Genomic DNA, 26,180 nt, shown 5'->3' on the forward strand with positions numbered 1-26,180 from the left:
GCACGCTCTTCCGGTGTCCCGCACCCCGGCAGGCCGAGGCCGGGTCCTTTGGTTCCGGTTCCGGACCCAGGCCCAGAGCTGGGAGCGCTGCCGTGCGCCAGGTAGGACTCAGAACAGCAGCGTTTCTTTAGGGCTGCAACTGAGCGCGTGGCTCAGGAGGGGTCTCTTGTGATTATCCAGACGCGCGGGTGGGGCTGGGTTCCTCCAGGTAAACGTCTGCCCTCCGTGGGGGCTGGGCCTGGGCACCTGCAGCGCCTCCTCGTCCGGGGGTGCCTGGTTCCCGGCCCCCCCCCCCTCGAGCGGGGATTAAAGGGGCAGGCTGGTGCTTGTGCAGGGCATGCGGAGCGCGTTGCCTGCCCTCACTCTGATGTTTGCCGGGAGGGTCCTTGGGCGGATGATGCCCCATTTTGATGTTTTCCAGCTCCCTGTGTGGGCAGTTATCCCATTTTGAAGGCGGGGGGGTCACTGTTTTGATGTCCACGGGGAGGATTGAAAGGGAGCAGTGAGGAGAGGGGGGTTGCTCCATTTAGATGTGTGTGGAGGAGGCTTTTATAGGGCTGAGAGAACTGCCTGATTTTGTTCACAAGGAGCCCTTCCTTAGGATGGGTAAGGAGGAGGTGCTAGTTTCAATGACTGGATGGGCCCCTTGTGGTACAGAGCAGCCCATACAGGTGTGCAGTGCATTGCCCCCTCATTTGACTGTTTGCAGTGGAGCCTTTAGGACCATCATGTCCTGGCTTGGGGAGCAATGGAATCTCTTCTGATGTTCACGAAGGCAGGCTCCTAAGATTCTCAGGGCAATCCTGCTTCTGCAAAGGACTGTACTTGCCTCCCAAAATAGTGTTTGCAATAGCTCTCTTATCCTGTTAAACATGGTAGTTGGAGAAGATAGTGAATAGAAAGTGTATGTTTTTGTGGTGTCTAATAATGTTTGGCAAGAGAATTTTTATTATTTTCCAGTACCTCTGATTTACAGACCCTTCTGTTTAAATTGAAACAGCAAAAGCATCAGTCCTTTTTAGCATTTCATTTGTATTTCCTATTGCCTTTTTTATGGTGCTCTAATCCTTGTTGTTGCTTCTAAAGGGCCTGTTCGTGCACATTTGGTTTCAATGAAAGTTGAGGGAATTCACAACATTTTTGAGGAGGGACTCGCCACTGTGCAGGATTGAGTCCTAACAGTGCAGTATTCCCAGGGCAGAATTTAGTGAGTAGGGCTGTCACTTTGGAACAGCTTGATTGCCGGTGACTTTGAAAATGATCAGTATAGTTTTCAGTGTTTCACTAAAACCTACAGAGCAATTCTCCTTTGTGAGTGAGTGATATTAAAATGCCTTAAAATTCATCCAGATGAGGTAGTCTCTCTCCACATAAGCAAGACTTCTCTGCTGTGGTAGGAGGTTATTCTGCAGATAGAATCATTATGACTGGTTTGCTGTCTGAATCAATCTCTCAGTCTTAAAGGATGTGAAAACTGTATTGCTGTTGTGCTTGCAAAAATATTACATGTATGTTTTTCAATTAAGTTTTTGTTTAGCTATTATTTTGAGACCACAGAGATTTTCCTTTTCCACTAACAGGAGCATTTCTCCTGTCAGTGTCAATGATGAAAATGCTTTGGGGCTTCATAATTGAACACCACGCTGCCATAAGGCATTATATTGAAGAGCATCAGTTTGCAGGCTGGGAATGCATATCAAATCAAAGGGCCTCTTGGCCTCTTCTCTCTTTGAAGAATCTGTATGGTTAGCAGCCTTAGTCTAGGCTTGACAACTGTCACGAGGGCAATGCATTCTCCCCTCCACCCTCTTCTTTTCAAGATTCAGTTCAGAGCAAACTTGGATTGCAAAAAGGGTGTGTGTGGCAGGGAGTGGTGTTAATTTCCTTTAAAGCCTCAGAATTTGAAAATACATTTTTTCATGACCTGTATGACTGTTTATTTTAGCAGAAAATGATGACTCTTTCTCTGGAGTGTATTCTAAATTTACATTGGAGAGAAGTATTACACAGTTTTGCTTAGGTTGTCTTGCATTTTTTTAATCTGTTGTGTTGCATCACATCATAAGTGTATCATAAACTAGGAGATGTAGCACAGAAAGCACACTGGGGGTTGGGAGAAGAGACAAGGTAACTATAAGAGAACTCTGCAGCCTCTTCTTGGATTGTCCCAGGGAGCTGGAGAAGCCCCTGGCGTAACTTAAATAGTTCTGGAAGTCTGTGTAGGCCAATGGTTCTCAAAGCTGGTCCGCCGTCTGCTCAGGGAAAGCCCCTGGCGGGCCGGGCTGGTTTGTTTACCTGTCGCATCTGCAGGTTTGGCCGATCACGGCTCCCACTGGCCATGGTTCACCGCTCCAGGTCAATGGGGGCTGCGGAAAGGGTGGCCAGCACATCTCTCAGCCCATGCTGCTTCCCGCAGCCCCCATTGGTCTGGAGCAGTGAACCACGGCCAGTGGGAGCCATGATCGGCCAAACCTGCGGACACGGCAGGTAGACAAACCAGCCCAGCCCGCCAGTGGCTTTCCCTGAACAGGCGGAGGACCGGCTTTGAGAACCACTAGTCTAGGCTACCCTAAATATCACAGCGTTGTGTGGTGCAACTCCTGGCATGTCACTTACACTGGGTTTTCAGGTGTAGTATTAGGCTGTGCCTGCCCTGGGGGAATTCTCTCCCAGTTGAATACTGGGCTTTTAGGGCCCTTTTTTGCCAGCCCTTTTATGTGGTGTTAGGTGCTCCAGTATTCTATGTTGTTTTGACATCTCGGATGAACAGTCTACAGTTCTTGCATTAATATTTTGTTTCTCTACTTAAAACAGAACTGTTAAGTTTAACCAAAAAATGCTTTAATTAATATCTTTATCGCTGCTTGGAGACAAATATCTCTTTTTTTTTTTAAATTTTTTTTTAAGCTACCAACAAAAAAAACCCCAACACATCTACAGAAGCTAATGTGAAAATGTTGAGACTTTGGATGACTAAAGTTATTTAAAGTAAACAAGTGGCTGAGTTTTAATTTAGGAGCTCAACTTTAGGCATTCAAGTTTGAAAATTTTGGCTTAACATTTTTGTCCATGGCTCCAAAGCTGCACCTTATTGCATGCTGGAAAACCACTGTGCCCTCTCAGAATCCTATGCGTATCAGTGGGGCTTTGTGTAGGCACAGGGATCTGTCCCAACAAATTGCGGGGTTGAGACCTAAACCGGTATACTTATCTTTGCAAACATTTACTCCTACTGGAAATTAATGGGACTACTCATATAAGTAAAGTTAATCACATACTGAACTCAGTTAGCAGGTTTGGGGCCAAAGTGTTTGCAAAATCGGAAAGTTTACAGCTTAAATTTACAAGTTTGCATGTTTGTAACTTTACCCACATGAGTAAAGTGGGTGAGACAACTCGTCTGAGTAAAATTGTGCATGTTTGCATGGTCAAGGCCCGAGTCTTCGAGTTCTTTAAGTCAAGGACCACCTTTTAATCTAATGTCTGTATAGCACCTAGCATAGAGGAATCTGGCTCCTGATAGGAGCCTCAGGGTTTGTTTGTTTTTAAAACTCTTTTGGGATTAATTTAATCTGATCTAGTTGATTTCTGCTGTGATAACTAATAACAAGTATGTGTTAGTTCAATAGGATGACCACCATTACTTTTTTAGAAATTAGTCTATTTATAGTACATCAGATACAATGTATTTTTCTTTAGCAGATACAGCATATGGTCTGTTTAAAGTAAAGATGTCTTTAAATCCATCTACATTTTTGAACCAAGAAAGGAATCAGAAATTAAAAAGAAATTTTGAATGTTTGAAAAATTCACAACAACAGACTGCTTCATCACTTCAAGATAACCCACTTCAGAATTTACAGTTAGCATCCTGGGAAGTTCTTGAAAAGGCCCAAAAAAGTGGGAGATCAAAGTGCCCAAGATGCGGTAGTTCAAGGATGTTTTATTGTTATTCATGTTATGTTCCAGTTGAAACTGTGCCTACCAAAGAAATTCCAGTTGTGAAGGTTAGTGAAACATAACATATTTATTGTGCCTATTATTTTTTGGTGGTGGGGTGTGTGTGTGTGTGTGTGTGTGTGTGTGTGTGTGTGTGTGTGTGTGTGAGAATACATTGCCAATGTTTGCTTTTTCAAGGTCATCTTTAACACGATGGTCATGATAGACGAATAAATTATGATAAAGGAGGGTTAGCAGTCTGGTTTAAGGAACCAGATGTAAGAAAATTGATAGTTAAGGTTTCAGTTCTGAAAATATATATGCACATGCTCAACTTTACATATACAAGGAGTCCCACTGAAGTTAATGGGACTCCTCATGTGTAAAGTTATGAAATTGAGCAATTCGGATTAGGGCTAATTCTTTAAACTCTTTTTTAACCCATTTTCACCAGGGTTCTCCAAATTGTAAGTACCAGTGGCATAAGCATTTTGAAGTCAAGATGAGATTGTTTGCTAAAAGATACACTCTAGGAATTATTTTGGGGAAGTTCTAGGGCTTATGTTATACAGGAGGTCAGACTAGACCGGGGTAGGCTACGGCATGTGTGCTGAAGGCAGCACACGAGCTGATTTTCAGTGGCACTCACGCTGCCTGGGTCCTGGCCACCTGTCCAGGGGGCTCTGTATTTTAATATTAATTTTTAAATGAAGCTTCTTAAATATTTTAAAAACCCTTCTTACTTTACATACAACAGTTAAGTTATATATTACATTTTAACGTTTTTAGAAGGTCTCTTTCTATACGTCTGTATTACTGGCACGTGAAACTTTAAATTAGAGTGAATAAATGAAGACTCAGCACATCAGGTCTGAAAGGTTGCTGACCCCTGGAGTAGACAATCACAATGGCCACTTCTGGCCTAGGAATCTGAGTCTATAGTGGGGAGGTTGTATAAACAAATGCTATGGAGCTACACCCATTTAAACCAAGGCTGAATATGACCCAAAATGTGAACTTAAAAAATAATAAAGAACTGCTCATAGTTGTTAATTAAGTCAGATAATTTTCTAAAAATATGTTGTTTTCCAGCTGAGATAGTGAATAAAGCTTTTAGAAGTGCCAAGGTCCCATTTACAAAAGTCACTTTGGCACTTAAGTGCCAAGGGCCTATTGAAAATTGGACTTTGGCTCATAAGTCAGTTAGGTGCTTCTGAAAATTTTACCCATTTGTGCTTTACCCTGTTCTTGAAAATTTTACCCATTTGTGCTTTACCTTGTTCTTGAAATCAAAGAGTTTTGTATTTAATTTCAATGAGTTGAATATCTAATACAAATAGGTGTTCAGGATTAGAAGCACAAGGCTTCTAAATTTAAATGCATAACTTCTTTTGTCTGTTATCAATTTTAATTTTTAGTCATTAATAACAAAAGTATCAATATAGCCTTCACTTTAGCAACATTAGAGTGTCAAGTGTGTACATATAATAGCTAAATTGCTTATTATTAAAAGCAGTGAGTGCTATTTCCTATGTATTTTACTCTGTTTTCTTTCTCTATTTTGCATTAAACAATCTAGTTGAAATTAGGAACTTCCGTATTTTTATATATGTAAATTAAAACATTTTTAGGAAACTTTATGTGAATTTACTATATATTTTAAAAAGTTTGTTTGGGGATTTCCTAGACATATGCCCAAATTTGTTTATAAGTCTGCTATTTTTTGTTGTAGCTTCCCTTGAAGATTGATGTAATTAAACACCCAAATGAAACTGACGGCAAAAGCACTGCTGTCCATGCTAAACTCCTAGCACCTGAAGATGTGACCATTTATACATATCCTTGCATTCCGGACTATGAAGAAAAAAGACATGAAGTAAGAGATTCTATAACAGGGCTGTGTGCTGGGGAAATGTTCATGTGCCTTCATCTCCCAACTCCTCTTTTCAGGGGGAGTGCAGATCCAACTACTCTGCCACTATTCCTCCATGAATCCATTCCACCCCACCCAGAGCATATCTCTGCTGTGCATAGGGATGTGGACATCCTGCCAGGCTCATGGAAATTTGCCTCCAGATGCAGCTTACGCACACAGGTTCTGTTGTGTCCATGATCCTCTGCACCTACAGAGGAGAGAGGATTTGGTTCATGTGCTTTGTAACGAGTATTTTACTTACTGCATAGAGCAGAAGTGTCAAACACCAAACCCACTGGCTGTCTTGCCCTGCTTGATGGAGTTATGTGGCCTACTTGACATATTCAACTTCTGCAGAATCTAAGCTTTTATTTTGTGAAAAGTCAGTGCAGGGAAAACCTACCAAATGTAATTGATACATGTTGTCTTCTTGAGTCAGCCCAGAGCCTGAAATAATGACTGTGAGGAATGAGCTTCTAGTCCTCAATTAATTTCACTGCAGTGAGAATTCTGAAACCCAACATTTGTCATGTCAGCATTAACAAATGGGGAAGTAAATGAAGTTCATGGGTGTGGGAATTGGTATTTTGCTTCAGGGAAGGAAATGTAAAGGAAAGAACAGGGAAGAGGGAGAGAAACAGGGGAAGGAGGATGGGAAAGACTGGGTGGGGGGAGAAAAAATACTGCTGATCCTAAAAATGGTCATAATTTCCCATCAAGGTGCTGAATGTAATAAGGAGGTTTAATTGTTGTATATAGGCCATATTGTTTTGTGTGGCATACCATGGACATCTGTGGGAGTTCTGCTGTAGATTAGAGGTCAGACTAGATGATCTAATCATCACTCTGGCCTTAACATGTATGAATTAACTGAGGGTAACAAGTAGTCCTACATTTATACTCTGGCCCATAGTCCACAATTAAAAATGGAATTTGGCCATCTTCACAATAAAAGATTGCACCCCATCATAGAGAAATAGGTTAGTGTAAACATCTGCATAGTACCTTCTTGCACAGAAAGTATTGGCTTGGTAGGATAACATTGTTTAACATGTATGGAAGTAGTATACATGTAGGCTTGGCAGATTTCAATTTTTTTAAAAATAATTTTGATGGATATCTTTAAACATTTTTTATTACTATTGATTTACCTTTTCACAGTTGCATGAAATTTTGGGTTTTAAGCAATTTGTCAATTTTATGTTTTCAGTTGCAGGAAACTATGGGTACATCAGACAATAATTATTTAATGACAGCCTGTAATATGTTCTCAAGCAGCATTTTTCTATTTTTGCCTATCTGTAAATTTCAGTTATTGTGGGTGAAATTACAGTTGACTGACATTTACTGTTAAAAAGCTAATCCTTTCAAGCCTGTACATATTTAATGACACTCCTGCAAATAACTAATTTAAACAAATCCCTTGCCTTAATTTAGTTTTTCTTTTACCCTGTCTCTCTGCTTACCCTTTGGAGCATTTGAAATACATTTTCAAAGAGAAGTTCGCTTTCATCTTGTATGGATTTAAATGGTTTTATTTTATTTTATTTGTGTGTGTGGATTGCTGTAAGGAATAGGTAGTTTCTTTTTAAATAGAAAAGTTCTTGAAACTTTTTAACATAATTTTCTATCAGAATGGCACTCGGATCGCTGTATTTGTTTTCATTTTAGATTGCACTTATCTTTCCTGGTCCTAACTCAATTTCGGTAAAAGATATTATTCTCCATCTGGAAAAAAATGTTAGTTGTGGCAGTGATGATGATTCTTCATCAGAGCCATTTCTCAAGAAGGCAAAAATAGAAACAAAAGAAGATCGAAACCTAAGTGAATGCAAATCAAACAGCAGGAGTGAAGACACTGTACTGAAGAGAGTAATATTTATTGACAGTACTTGGAATCAAACCAACAAAATAATCACCGATGAGCGACTTCAAGGTAAATAAATAAAGGGGGATGTTACAGCTGCAGTAAAGTGTCTAAATGAAATATACATATTTCTTTCCGAAATGCAGAAGACCTGATTGCATACTATAGTGATGAGCAGGGTCGAAATACATACATGAAAATAGATCTGAACATACATCAGGGGTTCAGTTATGACTTAAAATTTGTTATTTGTTTTTTTTTTCCTTTTGTCAAATATCTGAACATGTTGTTTTACACACAGAACCTAGTTCTTCCTGACAGTATCGATAATGCCATTAGTGGAAAACTTAATACAAGTATTGCTGCTTTTATTATGAATTAGCACAATGTACTTGTAGTTCTGCACAGCCTTCATTGTGTTATATTGATTAGCAGGATGACATATTTAAGCATTCCACAGAGAATTAAAATGTGTAACAACAATTTGGCAGTTTTATACTTGTGCTATGTAGGGCCTAATCCTGCTCCTATTGAAATCAATGGCAGTTTGAAAACTGACTTCACGAGAGCAAGAGCAAGCCCTTAGGTTGGAAGGCACATTTCCTTCATTTCTACTCTGTGTATTAGCTGGCAAGTGTATTAGCAAGTATGTATTTCTCAACTTAATTTCTACCAGCCTATGAGTGGGCATCACAGATTTCCTGCATGGAAGATAGCTCATTTAAAAAAATACTGCATATGAGCATAATTTATTAGCCAATAAAAATCCTATTACCAAATATATTAACATAAAAATTCAGTTTATGAAATAAATTGATATACATTGCAGTGATGTATTGCTTTATTGCATGATGTAAATGTGAACTGATTGTAAATTTAAGGTACTTAAAAATCTTGTTCACAAAGGATGAAATTCAGGAAACCAACATGTAGCTAAGGAACTTGGGATTATATGGGTGTCTAGCTCATGACTAAGGAAAGAAAATCTCCCCCTGTCCCTTCCCTCCACAAGGCCAAGTCATCAGACTGCGGCATAGCCCTTCCTTGTACCTATTTCAGCCTATGGGACAGAATAGTAGCTTCTGCCTTCTAATCACTGTGAACACCACAAGTCCGTCTGTTGCTCATGCCTGTAACCATCATGCACATCTTTGACTTGCACCTTTCTCTAGGTCCTCAAATCAAGGCTAAACCTAAATCTTTCAGAATCTTTTGGCATAACATCTCCTAAGATATGACGATTCTTATCCATCCACACAGCTAAAACTCCTCCAAGCTCTTGTCATCTTGATTACTGTAACGTTCTTTTCTCTGGCCTTGACATATGCAATCTTACCACACTTACGTCCATTTAGAATACTGCTGCAAAGATCACTGTCCTAGCCCATCACTTTGACCACATTACCCCCCTCTTTTAATCCCTCCACTGAGTCCCCATTCTCCATTGCATCAAACACAAGATGCTTGTATTTACTTTCCAGGCACTTCACAGTTCATCCTCACCTACCTATCACCTCTCATTTGCCAGTGAACGTCGATGCTTGCCTCCAGTTGGCCCATGATGCCAGCCTCCATCACCCACTTGTTTAAATTTTCAAATAAACACCTTTTTGTAGTTTCTCCTATGCTGCCTCACATGCTTCGGGGAAGCTCCTTACCTCATTTCCATCTTCAAATTAATCTTCAAAACTCTCCTTTTCCATGATGCTGACAAACAGCTCAAAAACTGTTATGCAACTGGTGGACAGAGATCACTGTCTAGCTTGCTGACCAATACTATCTTGTTGTTTACTTGAACTCCCCCATCTGTCTGTGTCCATTGTCTTGTGTTATTCTTACAGTGTAAGCCCCTTAGGGCAGAGATGATCTTGTTCTGTTTGTACAGTGATCACCATAGTGGACTCCTGGTCCATGACGAGAGCTCCTAGGAACTATAGTAATACAAATAATAATAATGTAAGGATTTCATCTACTTAAGTGTTGACCCAGCGGACCCTTCCCCAGGTCATATAACCCCAAATTCTCTACTCCACACCACCATTCTAATTCTAGTCTAGTCAACATCTTATACCATCCTTGTCACCAAAGTACCTGAGTGCCTCCAATAGTCCATTAAGTGATGTGACTAATGTGTGTTAGATGTGGTTCTCTCCTTTCTCCTCTCCCTAGGAGCAGAGCTGTCTCTGCAAGTTAGTGTTTTGGTTTTTTTAATACGTATACACTATGTGTTTATATTAGCGAAAGTAAGTCGAAGAAGTGTGCCTGCACTTGAAGCAGAAGGTGGTGAAATTTTGTTCTAGTTCTCAGTTCCTGTGGGAGTTCCTTCCATAGTCTGAGGTGGTTCTTGACAAAGCTCTGTCTCCTACACAAATGAGCTTTGCTGTTGTGATAGAAAATTCCATGGTGTCTGAGGAGTAGAGTGATTGACCACAGTTTTCATTCAGGAACAGCACTTTGAAATTAAGGACTGAGACCATGAATTTGAATTGACATTCTATGGGAAGCTAATGTAGAGAATGGCAGACAGATTTGATAACCCCAGTCTTGTTCAGGTTCAGTTTCAATAAACTCTTCTTTCATCTTGGTTGTGATGGTGGTACAGTTGTACATAGTGAGGGATAAGTAGAGCTGTGTATCATCCCCATATTGTTGGCATTTGAGTCCATGTCATCTTAACAGTTCATCTAGTGGCTACATAGAGAAAAGGCCGCCCAGAGGATTCAGGGGGTCTGGGGTCTTTGGTGGCAGGGGGCCCCTGCCGCCAAATTGCTGCCAAAGACCCGGCACTTCGGCGGCAGTCCTGGGGTGGAAGGACCCCCCACCGCTGAAGACACGGAGCAGAAGAAGGACCCCGCTCCAGGGGCCCTGAAAAATTCTCAGGGGGGCCCCTTTGGGGCCTGGGGCAAATTGCCCCACATGCCGCTCCCCCCACCCCATCTGGGCGGCCTTGCATATAGATGACTAAAAGGACCAAAAAGTGAATTGTACTTTATGCAGAGCCATCATGGAACCAAATGCCTTTATTAGCAGAGGGTGCAGAGACTCCTTTTGTGTCCATGCCATTGATGTCTCCCTCACTTCCCCCATTATACCTCATATAGGACTAGCTGAGTATGTACTGCCTTGAAGGCATGAATTTCACCCCCAGTTCCTACAATATGGATTTATTAGAAGTTCTTTTGTGGATTGGTTGTGTAACTTTTCTCACAGGAAAATTGATGGCATTCATATCTGTCCGTATGCCTCAAGAGCCCATATCAGAGTTACACAATCAGTGTCATTCTTCTGTTTCCAAAAAACAAGTTACTACAGTATTTGTTCAAATAGATCGACTTAAAAGAAATACTGGAGAGAACCATTAATGAAGTGTGTCCCGAAAATGTAAAATAAAGTCTGTGTGTTTTGTAACCCTGCATTTATATATTTCAGTAATTCTAGCTAATTGCACTTACAAGTGAAAGCAATATGGGACATCAATTAGCCTCAGAAATAGACAACCTAGGAGACTTGGACAAAATTAAGTATTTCTAAATCTTATTAGGACAGTGGTGTAATATATCTTTAGAAAACCAAACCAAACCCAATTGCATTACAGACAGGAAATATTTGAAAGTTGCTAATGCTTGGTTAGGATTGATTACTTCATTTAGAAATCAATGATCACTGGATCTGAAAAGTGAACTGTTACATTCAGTATTGATTACTTTCTTGGAGGTAATGCAGCATATTGGCAGCATTAGTATGGCTGTTAAAGTAGAAGATTGCTTAGGTACTTTTTCTGTGGCCTTAATCAAATCTCTTTTATAAATTTACATATTCTCTTGTGCAAATATATGCCATGCATCTGCTTCAGTTTTTAAAGCATCTATGTTCCCTTCTACTTCTGCAAGTAAATGATAGCCTGTAACTGCACATGGAGGCTAGTGGAATGTGGAAGGAACTGTCTCTGTGGCATGTTGCCCCTTTATCCCATCCTCTGGAGCAGTGGTGGGCAACCTGCAGCCCACACGCAGGCACGGCCACCTGCAGCTTCCAGTGACCACAGACATGGCCAATGGGAGCTGTGAGAAGCAGCAACCAGCACGTCCCCATGGCTCACGCCGCTTCCCGCAGCTCCCATTGGCCCGGAACGGCAAACCTCAGCCACTGGGTGCTGCAGGTGGCCATGCCTGCGGATGGTCACTGTAAACACTGTCTTGTGGCCCGCCAGCGGATTACCCTGATGGGCTGTAGGTTGCCCACCACTGCTCTGGAGGCATTTTTGTGAGGAGGGTGCAGGTCTGCAAAGATTTTCTGCCCCTATCCCCCCCCCCCCCCCCAAAAAAAAACCCCAAGAGATGGGGGAACAACTTCATAAACTCCTATAGACGCCACCTACAGTAATGTACAAATCTTTTTCCTTTATGATTTGGACACCAAGTGTGATTCAAGAGAAAACAGTTGGTAGGAGAACCCTAGCAACACAGAGGCAAGGGACCAATATGTAGCTTCCCTTTGCTTGTGCTAAATTCCCCAAGATCCAGAGAGATGTTGAGAATCTGCAGATTTAGAGAGGAGGCTGAACCCCTTGCCACTTCCACATGAGGGGCAACCAATTCAAGAACTGTAAGGAAATTCCAGTGAGCTGAAACTAGTGGAGCTCTGAATCCCCTGCACAATAATAACAGTTGAGGCTCAGGTGATCTTCAGTGGGATTCTGCTTGGTCCTAGAGAAGGGCAACAAAGGTGTGACAAGATTATGATGATCAACAGATGGCTCAGGCAGTGGTGCTATGAGGAGGGCTTTGGGATCTAAGGCCACTAGGAGGCATTCATGGACAGAGGATTGTTCTCTTGGGATGGACTTCTCCTGAGGAGGGAGGGAAATAGACTTCTAAGATGGAGGCTGGCACAACTGATTAAGACAGCTTTAAACTAGGAATTTGGGGGAGATGTCCAGGTAATCCAGGGAAGAAAATGAAGTAAGAAAGGATACAGCCGTGGGTAGGAGAATGGACATAAGGAGGAAGGATAGTGTAGCTACCAGTCTAATATGTGATACTGGCGGTAGAATGTCAGGGACCAATCGGATAAAGAATGTGAGCAAAGCCAAACAGCAAAAATTAAAATGTTTGTGCACCAATGTGAGGAGCCTAGGTAACAAAATGGAGGAACTAGAGTTACTGGTGCAGGAAGTGAAACCAGATATTATAAGGACAACAGAAACCTGGTGGAACAGTAGTCATGACTGAAGTACAGGCATTGAAAGGTATGTGCTGTTTAGGAAAGACAGAAATAAAGGCAAAGGTGGTGGAGTAGCATTGTATGTCAATGTTGAGGTAGACTGTAAAGAAATAAGTGATAAGACAGAGTCCCTCTGGGCAAAAATCACATTGGGGAAGAAAGCTACTAGAGCCTCCCCTGGGATGGTGCTTGGGGTGTGCTATAGACCACTGGAATCTGATTTGGATATGGATAGAGACCTCTTTAATGTTTTTAATGAAGTAAATACTAATAAGAATTGTGTGATCTTGGGAGACTAACTTTTCAGGTATAGACAGGAGGACAAGTGCTAGTAATAATAATAGGGCTCAGATTTTCCTAGATGCGATAGCTGATGGATTCCTTCACCAAGTAGTTGCTGAACCAACAAGAAGGAATGCCATTTTAGATTTGGTTTTGGTGAGTAGTGAAGACCTCATAGAAGAAATGGTTGTAGGGGACAACCGTGGTTCCGAGCGATCATGAGCTAATTCAGTTTAAACTAAATGGAAGAATGAACAAAAATAGATCTGTGACCATGGTTTTTTATTTCAAAAGGGCTAACTTTTTTTTAAAAAATTAAGGAAATTAGTTAGGGAAGTGGATTGGATTGAAGAATTTGTGGATCTAAAGGCAGAGGAGGCCTGGAATTACTTCAAGTCAAAGTTGCAGAAACTATCAGAAGGCTGCATCCCAAGAAAGGGAAAAAAATTCATAGGCAGGAGTTGTAGACCAAGCTGGATGAGCAAGCATCTCAGAGAGGTGATTAAGAAAAAGCAGAGAGCCTACAAAGAGTGGAAGATGGGAGGGATCATGAAGGAAAGCTACCTTATTAAGGTCAGAACATGTAGGGATAAAGTGAGAGGCCAAAAGCCATGTAGAGTTGGACCTTGCATAGGGAATTAAAACCAATAGTAAAAGGTTTTATAGCCATATAAATAAGAAAACAAAGAAAGAAGAGGTGGGACCGAATGGAATGGAGGCTAAGGATAATCTAGGCATGGCCCAATATCTAAACAAATACTTTTGTCTCTTTAATGAGGAGCTTAGGGATAATGGCAGGATGACAAATGGGAATGAGGATGTGGAGGTAGATATTACCACATCTGAGGTGGAAGCCAAACTCTAACAGCTTTATGGGACTAAATCGGTGGGCTCAGATGATCTTCATCCAAGAATATTAAAGGAACTGGCACATGAAATTGCAAGTCCTTTAGCAAGAATTTTTAATGAATCTGTAAACTCAGGAGTTGTACTGGATGACTGGAGAATTGCTAACAGTTCCTATTTTTCCTATCTGGATAACTACAGGCCTGTTAGTTTGACATCTGTAGCATGCAAGGTCTTGGAAAACATTTTGAAGGAGAAAGTAGCTAAGGACATTGAAGTCAATGGTAATTGGGACAAAATACAACATGGTTTTACAAAAGGTAGATTGTGCCAAACCAACCTGATCTTCTTCTTTGAGAAGGTAACAGAACTTTTAGACAAAGGAAATAAAGTGGATCTAATTTACGTCAATTTCAGTCAGGCATTTGATACGGTTCCATGTGGGGAATTATTAGTTAAATTGGAAAAGATGGGGATCAATATGAAAATTGAAAGGTGGATAAGGAACTGGTTAAAGAGGAGACTGCAACGGGTCATACTGAAAGGTGAACTATCAGGCAGGAGGGAGGTTACTAGTAGAGTTCCTCAAGAATCGGTTTTCGGACCAATCTTATTTAATCTTTTTATTACTGACCTTGGCACAAAAAGTGGGAATGTGCTAATAAAGTTTGTGGATGACACAAAGCTGGGAGGTATTGCCAATACAGAGAAGGACAGGATATCATATAGGAAGATCTGGCTGACCTTCTAAACTGGAGTAATAGTAATAGGATGAAATTTAATAGTAAAAAGTGCAAGGTCATGCATTTAGGGATTAATAACAAGAACTTTTGTTATAAGCTGGGGAGGCATCAGTTGGAAGTAACAATGGAGGAGAAGGGCCTCGGAGTATTGGTTAATCACAGGATGACTATGAGCCACCAGTGTGATATGGCCGTGAAAAAAGCTAATATGGTCTTGGGATACATCAGGTGAGGTATTTCCAGTAAAGATAAGGAGGTGTTAGTACCATTATACAAGGCACTGGTGAGATCTCATCTGGAATAGTGTGTGTGCAGTTCTGGTCTCCTGTGTTTAAGAAGGATGAATTCAAACTGGAACAGGTACAGAGAAGGGCTACGAGGATGATCTGAGGAATGGAAAACCTGTCTTATGAAAGGAGACTCAAAGAGCTTGGCTTGTTTAGCCTAACCAAAAGAAGGCTGAGGGGAGATATAATTGCTCTCTATAAACATATCAGAGAGATAAATACCAGGGAGGGAGAAGAATTATTTAAGCTCAATACCAATGTGGACACAAGAACAAATATAAACTGGCCATCAGGAGGTTTAGACTTGAAATTAGATGAAGGTTTCTAACCAGGAGAGGAGTGAAGTTCTGGAACAGCCTTCCAAGGGGAGCAGTGGGGGTAAAAGACATATCTGGCTTCAAGATTAAGCTTGATAAGTTTATGAAGGGGATGGTATAATGGCATTGCCAAAATTAGGCTATCAATTGATCTTTGATTACTAGCAGTAAATATGCCCAGTGGCCTGTGATGGGATGTTAGGTGGGATCTGAGTTACTACAGAGAATTCTTTCCTGGGTGTCTGGCTGGTGAGTCTTGCTCACATGCTGAGGGTTTAGCTGATTGCCAGTCTTCCCTGGAGGAAAATTCCTTCCCAACCGCAAATATGGCAAAGGCCCTGGGGTTTGGGTTTTTTGTTTGTGTTTTCCTCTGCAGCATTGGGCATGGGTCACTTGCTGGAGGATTCTCTGCACCTTGAAGTCTTTAAACCATAATTTGAGGACTTCAGTAGCTCAGACATAGGTTAGGGGTTTATTACAGGAGTTGGTGGGTGAGATTCTGTGGCCTGCATTGTGTAGGGGGGTCAGACTAGACTATCATGATGGTCCCTTCTGACCTTAAAGTCTATGACTCTATATCCAACCTGGGAATTCAGCAGAACCCTTCAGCATGTGCTTAGTCGAGCATGTTCAAGTGCTTCGCAGAATCAGGGAGTAAAGTTGAATAAAACAGTGTGTCAGATTGAGATTCACATACTCAGTGGACAGGTCTCACTAATCTCTATCAATTACTCATAAGTGGGAAGTTCATCAGCAGGATTTCATCAGTCACCTCCAGCACCTCCCTTTGTGTACAAACTTCTCTTCTTACGCGTATATATTAGTCTCTCATTTTCATGTTAACTCTCCTCAGGACTACAACTTTAGTGTTACTTTAAAACTGTATTTTCTAGTTTTTGGGGTTTTTTTTGTCATAAACATGATTACTTTGCAATTTCTTACACATGTGCAGTTCTACTTTTGCTTATTCTGCTAAATGCTGTTAGAACAGACCAAGGTCAGCAATCTTCGGCACGTGGCCCATCAGGGTAATCCGCTGGCGGGTCACAAGACATTTTGTTTACATTGACTGTCTGCAGGTACATCCCCCCCCGCAGCTCCCATTGGCCGGGAACGGCAAACCGAAGGTCACCGACCCCTGGAACAAACTCTTAAAATTCACAGCAGGCTTCTTTGAAGCCTAAATGTGCCTTCATTCCCAATAGAGTCATTAAAGTAGATTAGAATGGGAGCTTGTGCAGGTTTTCGTATCTCTCATCACAGGTCTTGATGTAATTGTGAAGAAGTATGGTTGCTTGTGGTGATAAAAGCACATGAAGAATGGGAGCATAAGAACAAAGCTCTGAAAGGTGACCATCTGCCAAATAAAGTGCATGTGAGAGAAAATAGCTTTTGTACGGACAAAATTGGTTTGTTCTCCATACTTGTGTTTTCTAAATGTCTACACTTCCATCCTGCCTAAATGCCAGATTGGCACAAACATTTTATTATTTGAGCTCAAAATATGTGGATACTAAACATGAGAAGTCAAAATGCTGATTTCCTGGATAGTCTAAGTTACTCATAAGAACAACTAGTGTTTTTTGTAATAAAATATTGCCTTTGGCTGTATAGATATAGTACAGAGATGATGGAAATATGCTCCATAAACAGTAACACTTGACCTCTTCTAAGTCTCTTGTTCTGAAACTCTCTTAAATACTCTGTGTTGAAATTAATTGCTCCTGTGCCTGTGTTCTCACAAGGGTCAGAGATCTAACTGTTGTTCAACATCTTACTTCCCCTTCCGTGCCCCCAAATGTTAAGTGGTGTGAACTTTGTATTGGAGGAATCTTCTCTAAATTTTAGTTCACCACTCGTAAGGTGAAACCCTGACTCTACTGAAGTCAGTGGAAGTTTTGCTATGGACTTCAGTTGAGACAGAATTTCACCTTCATTCTTTTGGTTTATTGGGTACTCCTCCGTTTAAAAGAGGTCACTGAAACGTTATGTAGGAGATAAACTAGTGTTATGAAAACTGCCTCTAGTGTAAAAATTAAAGGGAATGATTGGCCTGTATCATTTTTATTATCCTCAGTTTAGATGCCTTTTTTTGTTACCAGTTTAGACACGGTTTAATGCCTGTTATGACACAGTGTACTTTGAAAAGTAAATTCTATTAATATACAAGGAATCATGTTAGCTGTGAAATAAATAGCTAGACTCACTTTGTGATTGCTCCAGAAACGGTTAAATGTAGTTTGAAGCTATATAAAAAGTACAAAATTGTAAGTGCTGGGCTACATAGGCTCCTGAATTAGGGCAATATGGAGATGGACCAAACTTCTGTCTGTAATTCCCAAGCAATTCTCAGACCATGTTGTAATTACTGATGTTAAACTATCTCAAGATATAGATTTTGCATCTTAATGCTAACATTTAAGAAGATACTTATAGTTCAGAGTCTGATCTTGCAAACATTTATTACACACTGTGGTGCTTGCTAACCCTATTGATCCCATTGACTTACTATGCATTTTTAAAGAAATTTCAGAGTAGTTGATGTGACATCAATGGGTTTTTTTAGGGTAACATGGGATTGCACTTCAGTAGGATTATTTAGGGTTCAGTAGTGAAGAGGTTGCAGCATCAGGGCCTTCAGTGGCTTTTGAATCATTGCATGGTCAAAATCAGCATTATTTATTTACTTTTGTTCAATTTTGTAAATATAACAAACACTGTAAAATATTCATGTAATATGGGCCATATCATGCCATTAGGTTTTAAGGAAAACTCCACTGATTTCAGCTCCACTGAATGAACTCTGCTTAAAAACAGATGATGTGAATATATATTAAGCCCTACTACTACTTCTCTAGACACATTTATTTCAATAAAATTAAAAAAAAAGGAAAATAGCAGATAGTAAACTTACATTTATTGTCACGAAGCCGTTGCATACCCCGCCTTGAATTTTCTTTCCTAAGTGACCTATTATAGCCATTCCAGATATCTCAAAATCAAATCCCTGAGGTACTGTACCTTCCACTCTAAGGCCCTTAGCCCTGTCATAAAGTTAGGCATGGACTAGAGTCTTTGCAGGATTGCTGCAACCTGATCTGTGTGGGCAGGCCTTAAGCCTATATAGAGACTCATGGAGTCAATGGTATTGTGTAGATAAAAGATCTGTTACGAAGATCAAATTGCAGGGGCTAGGCCTCAAGTAGAAAAATTTATGAAACTGAACTTTTCTTAGTTAGGTGAGGATGGGGGGAATTATTGCCAACATTAAAAAGTAAAAACAACAACAAACTCCTCAATAGCTGACAACTGTGTATCTTTGTGATGTTACATATAAGATTGGCAGGATTCAATTTTTATTGATAAATGTTGATTTCACAGTACCCACACAAATCTATGAAAAAATTTCCGATGATGAAGGTTAAGATTCTGTCATGGATATTTTCAATGAAGTCAGGGACAGGTCCTGGGCAATAAACAAAAATTCATCTGTCCCTGACTTTTACTAAAAATACCCTAGGGTGCAGGCACTAACAGCACTGCTGGGGCTTGCAGCTGCTCCGGCGCTGCTGCTGCTCCTGTGGCACAGGCTGACCACTGCTGCTTCAGCCCAGGGGGCTGACCCAACCCCAGTCATTGCTTGAGCAGGCTTGGGTCTGGCCGCCAGTGAGCTGTTCCAGCAGCCGCTGCTCCAGCCCTGCCCCAGAAGAAGTCACAGAATCCAGGACCTCTATGACTGAATCATATCCTTAAAAATAATTAAAACTTACAAATAAGCGGAGTAAGAAAAATAGTGCTTGAGAACCTAGAGTTTGATTTAAGGCTATTTGCTTTGTATATTTTCATGTGCGATGTTGACAATTTGTGCTTAAGATATAAAGTTTAAACTTTGTAACAGTTAATGTCTGCTGTCAGTAAATAATTCTGACTCCGCACATGATTTCCTGTAATTGTGAAAATTTAAATCAATAAAAATGCATACAATTCTGGGTTTTCAATAATTTTTTAGAACTGTAAAAATTTAAACTGATAAAAATTGAAAGAATGCTTAAAAACAAACCAATATTTTCCATCAAAATTATAAAAAAAAAATGAATTCTGTCAAGCCTAAATATATAATAAATACCTAGGTCTTACCTAGCACTTTTCACCATTACCCTCATTGTATTAATGGGGAAACTGAGGCACTGAGACATATCCAAGGTTATCCAGCAGGCGAATGGCTGAGCTGGTAACAGAACTCAAGTCTTTCAATTCCCAGCCTGGAGCTCTGTTCGTTAAGCCACAATGCCTAACGTTCATCCCCTTTTTCTTGGCAGGGTTACTACAAATTGAGTTGAAAACAAGGAAAACTTGCTTTTGGCGTCAGCAGAAAGGAAAGCCAGATACGTATCTTTCTACGATTGAAGCCATTTATTATTTTCTTGTGGATTATCACCAGGAGGTTTTAAAAGAGAGCTACAAAGGACACTATGACAACTTGCTTTTTTTCTTTTCATTTATGTACACATTGATAAAAAACGCCAAGAATTCTGCAGGAAAAGAATAAGCCAAGACATCTGTTTGTTCTTTCTTTAATTATGATAAAGTGTAGTAATATAATTTTTTGACGAAATGACATTTGAGAGTTCAATAATAAAACTGTGTATTGCACTCTGGAGTTCTCTGTAATGCTGCTCCAAATGCAAGAGAAGGATCTGGTTCTGCACACACTTGATGCGTAATTAGGGTGACCAGACGTCCCGATTTTTATCACGACTGTCCCGATATTTATTTACTTTTGTCCCACGTCCCCACCAATGCAAATTGTCCCGATATTTTGCCCTCCGGCGCACAGGCAGAGGGGGCTCGCGCCCTCCCCCCCACTGGATCCCTCCCCAAATCCCCGCCCTGGCCCCGCCTCTTCCCCAAACATGCCTCATTCCTCCTCCTCCTCCTCACTCCTCCCTCCCAGGCTGGCGCAAATCAGCTGTATCGCGGTGCAAGCGCTGGAGGGAGGGGAAAGAAGCTCGGGAGGTGGAGGCAGAGCGAAGGCGAGCTGCTGGGGGAGTGCGGGGCGTGGAGTTCTCAGCTCCCACCAATTTTCCCTATGCTCCGGCGGCTCTTGGTTTTGTTTTTTTGCTCCGCCAGCACTCCTATCCCCACCTCCCAGTGTTTCACATCTCTCAGCTGGTCACTCTGTGTAATTTTTAATCACTACTTGTTTCAGTGACACTATGCATATCCCTAAGGGTTGCCAGTTAGGACCTACTTTGTGAGTCTGACCCTGCAGTCCTCACCTTGGGTAAAACGTGATGTGCCTAAGGCAAGGAATGGAGAATTAGGACCTCATATTGGAAATAGTAAGATCTCAGGATTGTAAAGCTGAGTTAACATGTCAACATGGAATCTCTTTTCTCAAACATAGTAAAATGTAGTTCAGCTGATTATACTATTTGGTTAGAGCACATTCCTAATCAAGCTGACTTGATGCCGTTGGTATCACAATTGCTTACTGAAATGATTAGGACAATATTTCATCGGGGGGAGGGGCTGGAAATTAAAAGACCCAAGTTAGTTGAATGAATGGAAAACCAATTATAAACTTTGTTAGTTTTATATAAAGCTGGAAAAATGATTTAGTAATATAGATAAAAATATAGGCCTAGATTCACAAAGGTATTTAGGTGCTGTGATGCTGAGCAGATGCTGGTAATTTTAATTACCAGGCCTAAGCTGGCTAGGTATTTCTGTCTTTGTCCTGTGTTGGTGAGGGAGTCACAAATCTTGTAAAAGAGACAAGAAAAATCATAATAGTTAACCTTTTTCAGAAATCTGTGAGTTTGTTTTCGTTGTATCTTTTTTTTCCTCAGTAAACCTGGCTAATTTTTCCATCTGCATCAGTCCTTCTCTCCCCTGCCAAAGGGGAGCCTTAGTATCCGAGGGCAAGTAAACAGCACTGTGAAAAAGGCATTAAGAATTTCTGTTTTTAAACTTGTATATAATTTTGTTGGGGGCCATAAAACAAATTAATGGTTTTACTTTTGTGAATTAATCACAATAAATAGAGCATTGAAATACAACTAAAGAGCCACTTTTTCAGACAGCTTCTAGCTCGTCTCCAGTTTTACACATCCACCCAATTTCACTTCTTCAGGTAGACATGAAAGATTTTGTTTTGCACGTGGAAATCACTCTGTGTACATACACAAAAGTGAAGGCCAGGACTGACTATTTGGCCCTAGGAGTAGAAAGATTTAGTTAGTACACATGAATTAAAATAACACTGTTCATAAAAGGCACAGATTCAGCCTCAGAATGATAAACAGTATTTCAAATGTGATAGTGCAGCTGCTAAAGTGAAAAGCAAGTTTGTGTGTGTTTTTTCTTACAGCAAGTAATCTCTCAGCTATTGGAACAACAGATTTTAGTCATTTGTTTTTATTGTTATTGAGAGAGGTTATTTGGCTTTTCACAATGATTAATGCTATTTCCTCTGGTATGAATTTTGATGGTCTTTTTGACATTTTCATCTGTACTTGTTTCTAAAACAAAGATTGCTTAAACTTTGAGAAAGTCAAAGAAACACTTTTTAAACAGTGTATAATAGTTTGAGAAGAAAAACTTTCACCCATTTTAAACGCATACAAAAAGTGAACTCAGTGACCTAATGTTTTACCAGAATCAAACAGAGGAGAAAATCTATTTTTTTTTCTTCCAAGACATTTCCCTGAAAACATGTTTTTTTTATTTAAACAGTAGAGGTCAGATAAAAGCTTATATAAGCTGGTCTTCGTTACTTTTGGAAAATACTTTCATAAGGTTAAAAACATTTTCCAAATATAAGTTTGGGTACCTCACTTTATTTTAACGATGGGAGTTAAGAAGCTATTCCAAAACTAAATTAATTTTTAGTTTTCAGATGAACTCAATGTAAAGGCAAAATTTAAAATCTGGAACATTAACTCTCCAGAAAATTTGGTTCAGATTTTTTTATCAAAATTAACTTTGCTATAAAGCTACACTAATTCTTTAACCAACAGAAATCACTCACAAATATGGGACACATCTAGGGCCTACATTATTTAGGATTATTTGCATTCCTCTGATAACCTTGTGAGGGGGCAGGCAGAAGGTCCATTTAACCACTGTTTCAGACCTGTTCTGGCTGAAACTTGGCTTTCGCCAAAAAAGGTTTAAATCCATTTTTTAAATTGGAGACTGGCCAAAAAAAAGAGGCTCCTCAACCCACTGAATAAGTATCATGATCTCCAGTAGATTTTTCCAGCTTCTAACCAAAAGAAGAGCTTTGCATTGCCAAATGAAAGATAAGTATTTAATCCTTTCAAGTGGAGTTAGCAGCACTGACCTCCCTGTTAACTAAAATAAGGGTCAGGGACTAAGGGTTAATTAGTTAAGGGCTAATTCTGAATCTATTTCTTAAAACTGGAATGGCCCCTGTCTCATCTGAACCCAAAGGGAACCTCTCATCCACCTATGACCTCAGGGCAGGGAGGTACTAGGAGACAACATCCGGAGTGAGAGGAAAAGACAAGCTTAAACTTGGTCTAGCAGCAACCTAAAAGGTTTCAAGATACAGGAGGAAAAGATACATCCCTATTTTCTGAACACAAGGACATCTGACCGCCTTAAATTGAAGCACCTCTGGTACTTGAAGGGAACAGAGAGTTTGCCATGAGTAGCAAGTACAACTGTGGTGATAAAAGTGCAAAGAACCATCTTACCTGCAGTCTGGTCCATTCATCTCCTGCAGTGCTGGAATCCTGCTTTTGCCTGTGTCCTCAAAGATTTTTTTATTTTATTTTTTTGTGCCAGAAGTGGAAAGGAAAGTGGTTTCTCTTCCATGTTTGGTTAATGGGGGCACTAGATCCACTTCTGAATGTGGCTGTAGAAAGCTGTGAAAAGCTGTTCCTTTTCCTGGAGAGAAGTACAGGAGTCACCAGTCTCAGGTTGAAGAGGTGTATTCATCATTTTATTCTTAGATTTGAATGCTAGAAGGGACCATTTGATCAGCTAGTCTAACCACCTGGGTAACACAGTTAATCGAATTTCACCCAATTACCCCTGTGTTGAGCCCAATAACTTGAGTTTAACTAAAGTATCGCTTCCAGACAGGTGTGTTTTTTCTGGAATGGTGTACATTGTGCCTCTATAAGCCTTCTGTAAGGCAGTCTTTAGCTTTTCCTTATACTGGTAGTTCAATTGAAGGCACTACTCGACCATCTGTACTGCCAACTGTGCTTATTATTTGTGCTCTTGACTAATTTTGTCATGGATTTCTTCTCCTAACAGGAACTCAAGTTCAATCCGAAGCTCTTCCTTGGATTTGTGAATTTTCTCCTGGAGTCTGTTAGTTTCCCTAGCTGCCAATTCTCATTTAGTTGTGCGTCTTTCTGAATACGCAATTCATTTTTCTGCTTCACAAGATCTTTCTTGGCTGTTGCAAGCACCTCCTTAATTTTATTTCTGTAATAATTTAAGAATGTACGGTAGTTTCGCTCATTTTGTTCCTGTAGGCGGAGGATTTCTTCTTGTTTTTGTGTGTTCCAGTGAGCACAGGCCTTTGCCATCTCTGCTTTAACAGATGCAAGGGACAGGTCACGGGCAATGAATAAAAATTCATGGAAGCCACAACCTGTCCCTGACTTTTACTAAAAACAGCCCTGATAAAACAGGGAGGGAGGAGGTCCAGCACCCTGCCCCCCTGCAGGGAGGTGTGTGCCCCCTCCCGCCCAGTGGCTGGGAGGGACCCTCACCCAGGCTGGGATCTCTGAGGTCCTTTGCTGCTGGCAGGGGCTGGGATGCTTTGGGGGATTCCCCAGCAGGTGGGGAGCTCTGGGGCATCACCTGCCACCTGTGGAAGATGGGGGTTCTCTGGGGGATCCCCTGCTGGCAGCGACTGGGGCATTCTGGGGGATTCCCCTGTGGGAGCTGGGGAGCTGCCAGGGATCCCTGCCACCCTGCAGGACTGGGGGAGGTCCCGTGATGCCACCAGTGACTGGGCTGCTGTGAGGCCCCAATGTCACTGAGGTCCCTGGAAATCGTGGATTCCATTACTTCTGTGACATACCTGTAGCCTTAATCATAATTAGCTTGTATCTAAACTAAGTATGTTAACGCAAAAAATTGTCATTTAATGAAAGGCAAGGTTACCTCAAGACACACCCCACCCAGATCTTTGAAAGCACAGAACTAAGGAGTAAAGAGCAAGCCATTCCTTGCTATCTTCACATCACCTACAATGCCATAAACATACTTCGAGACACAGACTTCCATATCAGCACCTACCCAAAAGCAATACCAGCCCCAAATTTACCCAACTTGTTTTGTTACAAAGAATCTTAATAGTGATCTTAGCACTATTAAAGCATAGCAATTTTCCCATTGAATAGCCTACGTGACCATGATATGTGGTGTTCTGCTGTTACAAGAGTATGAGGTCATTATTAAGGCTGTGTGTGACAGTCTCTGGCAATGTGTTGACATAACTCCTAAATTATTATTATTATTGTTTGGCTTCAGTGACATTGTTTAATGTAACTTCTATGCTCCTTTGTCATTAGTAACAATGTTGCCTTTGACTGATAACACTATCAACATTGACATTCAGAAAGTCATGTTTTAAACTTCAAAAACTGTTTGTATAAAGTAGATTGCAGTTTAACAACCATTCTGCCAGTCCACTCATTGCAAAGAATGATATATTTACTTCCATATCTCAGACTGTTCTAGAGCATTTTAAAAAGGAATCTAAAGAAAAATTAGTCACATGGTACTTTCTTTTAAAAAGAACAACTCATACCTAACATTTTTTCACCATAAACTGCCACAGCCAATTCAAGTAGTTCATAAAATACAGTAAGCAATTGGATCTGATCCTCTAACTGAAAACGGGCATTTTGTAGACTGTTTTAAAATGGAAATCCTGATTCAAACTTAATAGTGTTGCTACCTGTCCACTATAATTAGCTTATCCTAACCATAATCTGATTACTAACAAACACTTCAGCTTACCACTGCTGCTATGGCGTACCCAGAGAGGCCACACAGTAGTGGACAGAACAAAGTTTCCCACCAATTTATCTGGGTTCTAGTAGCAGCTGTATCACTGATGCTATATGACTCTGTGCCTCACTTTCCCCACTTATAAAATAGGTATCTACTACTTTATAGATCCCCTGACCCTTCGTCCCCACCCTGCTCTTTGGTAGGAAGTAATTTCACAGTCAGAGGACTGACAGAGAATGCCCAGCCACCAAAAGTTTCATTCTGGGGTCAGTTGTAGCATCCTGCTGACCACACCAAGGTAGCTATTGAAGAGAGTGGTGCTCTCTAAGCTAGCAAGATTCAGCACAAATAAGGCTTTAAAAGTTAGTTAGCACTAAAACTTTGAATCAGTTCTAAAACAGGCTTTGTCACCAGTTTAGAGAAGCACATAAGGAAAAGCATTTTTGTGTTGGGATACTCACATAAATAGTTCTGGCAAGAGGCTGCTGATATAAATTTCCAGTTCATCTGCTTTTGTACTTTACAGAATAGCACCTGGCAGCATGTAGGTTTGATAGATATTTCCTAGGAAAATCAGTATGCATCTTATGCACATTTTGGAGCCCAGCTAAATCTGACTGCCATACACACAGTATGTCCAAAGGTATAATCATGCATCCACGCTTGCCTTTATCTCAATATCTTACCTGCATAGACAGCTGTTAATTCACTTTTCCTAAAAATCTGTTGTTTGGTTGCCATGTTAATAGCATG

At 40.6% G+C, this 26,180-nt stretch overlaps 1 protein-coding gene across 2 annotated transcripts; it reads left to right on the plus strand.

The window, feature by feature from the left end:
• The first annotated feature begins 24 nt into the window (after positions 1-24).
• On the plus strand, positions 25-20,072 carry DTWD1 (DTW domain containing 1). 2 transcript variants are annotated; one of them, XM_050966673.1, is made up of 5 exons: positions 25-101; positions 3,700-4,007; positions 5,672-5,815; positions 7,526-7,790; positions 19,739-20,072. In XM_050966673.1, exons 2-5 carry the CDS (start codon positions 3,732-3,734, stop codon positions 19,966-19,968), a joined length of 915 nt encoding a protein of 304 aa, XP_050822630.1. In that variant the 5' UTR covers positions 25-101; positions 3,700-3,731; the 3' UTR covers positions 19,969-20,072. The 2 variants fall into 2 exon arrangements, with proteins under 2 accessions (XP_050822630.1, XP_050822629.1); XM_050966672.1 differs by having other exon boundaries at positions 26-101; positions 3,703-4,007.
• The last annotated feature ends 6,108 nt before the right edge of the window (positions 20,073-26,180 follow it).

The sequence above is a fragment of the Gopherus flavomarginatus genome, chromosome 9 (assembly GCF_025201925.1).
Source record: "Gopherus flavomarginatus isolate rGopFla2 chromosome 9, rGopFla2.mat.asm, whole genome shotgun sequence".
Classification (NCBI taxonomy): domain Eukaryota; kingdom Metazoa; phylum Chordata; order Testudines; family Testudinidae; genus Gopherus; species Gopherus flavomarginatus.

Bases quoted from the DNA above. Each gene is read 5' to 3' on its own strand.
- DTWD1 (XM_050966673.1), top strand. From the start codon at position 3,732: ATGTCTTTAAATCCATCTACATTTTTGAACCAAGAAAGGAATCAGAAA. The intron at 4,008-5,671 runs GTTAGTGAAACA...TTTTTGTTGTAG, and splicing joins AAGAAATTCCAGTTGTGAAG to CTTCCCTTGAAGATTGATGT. The intron at 7,791-19,738 runs GTAAATAAATAA...TTTTCTTGGCAG, and splicing joins CACCGATGAGCGACTTCAAG to GGTTACTACAAATTGAGTTG.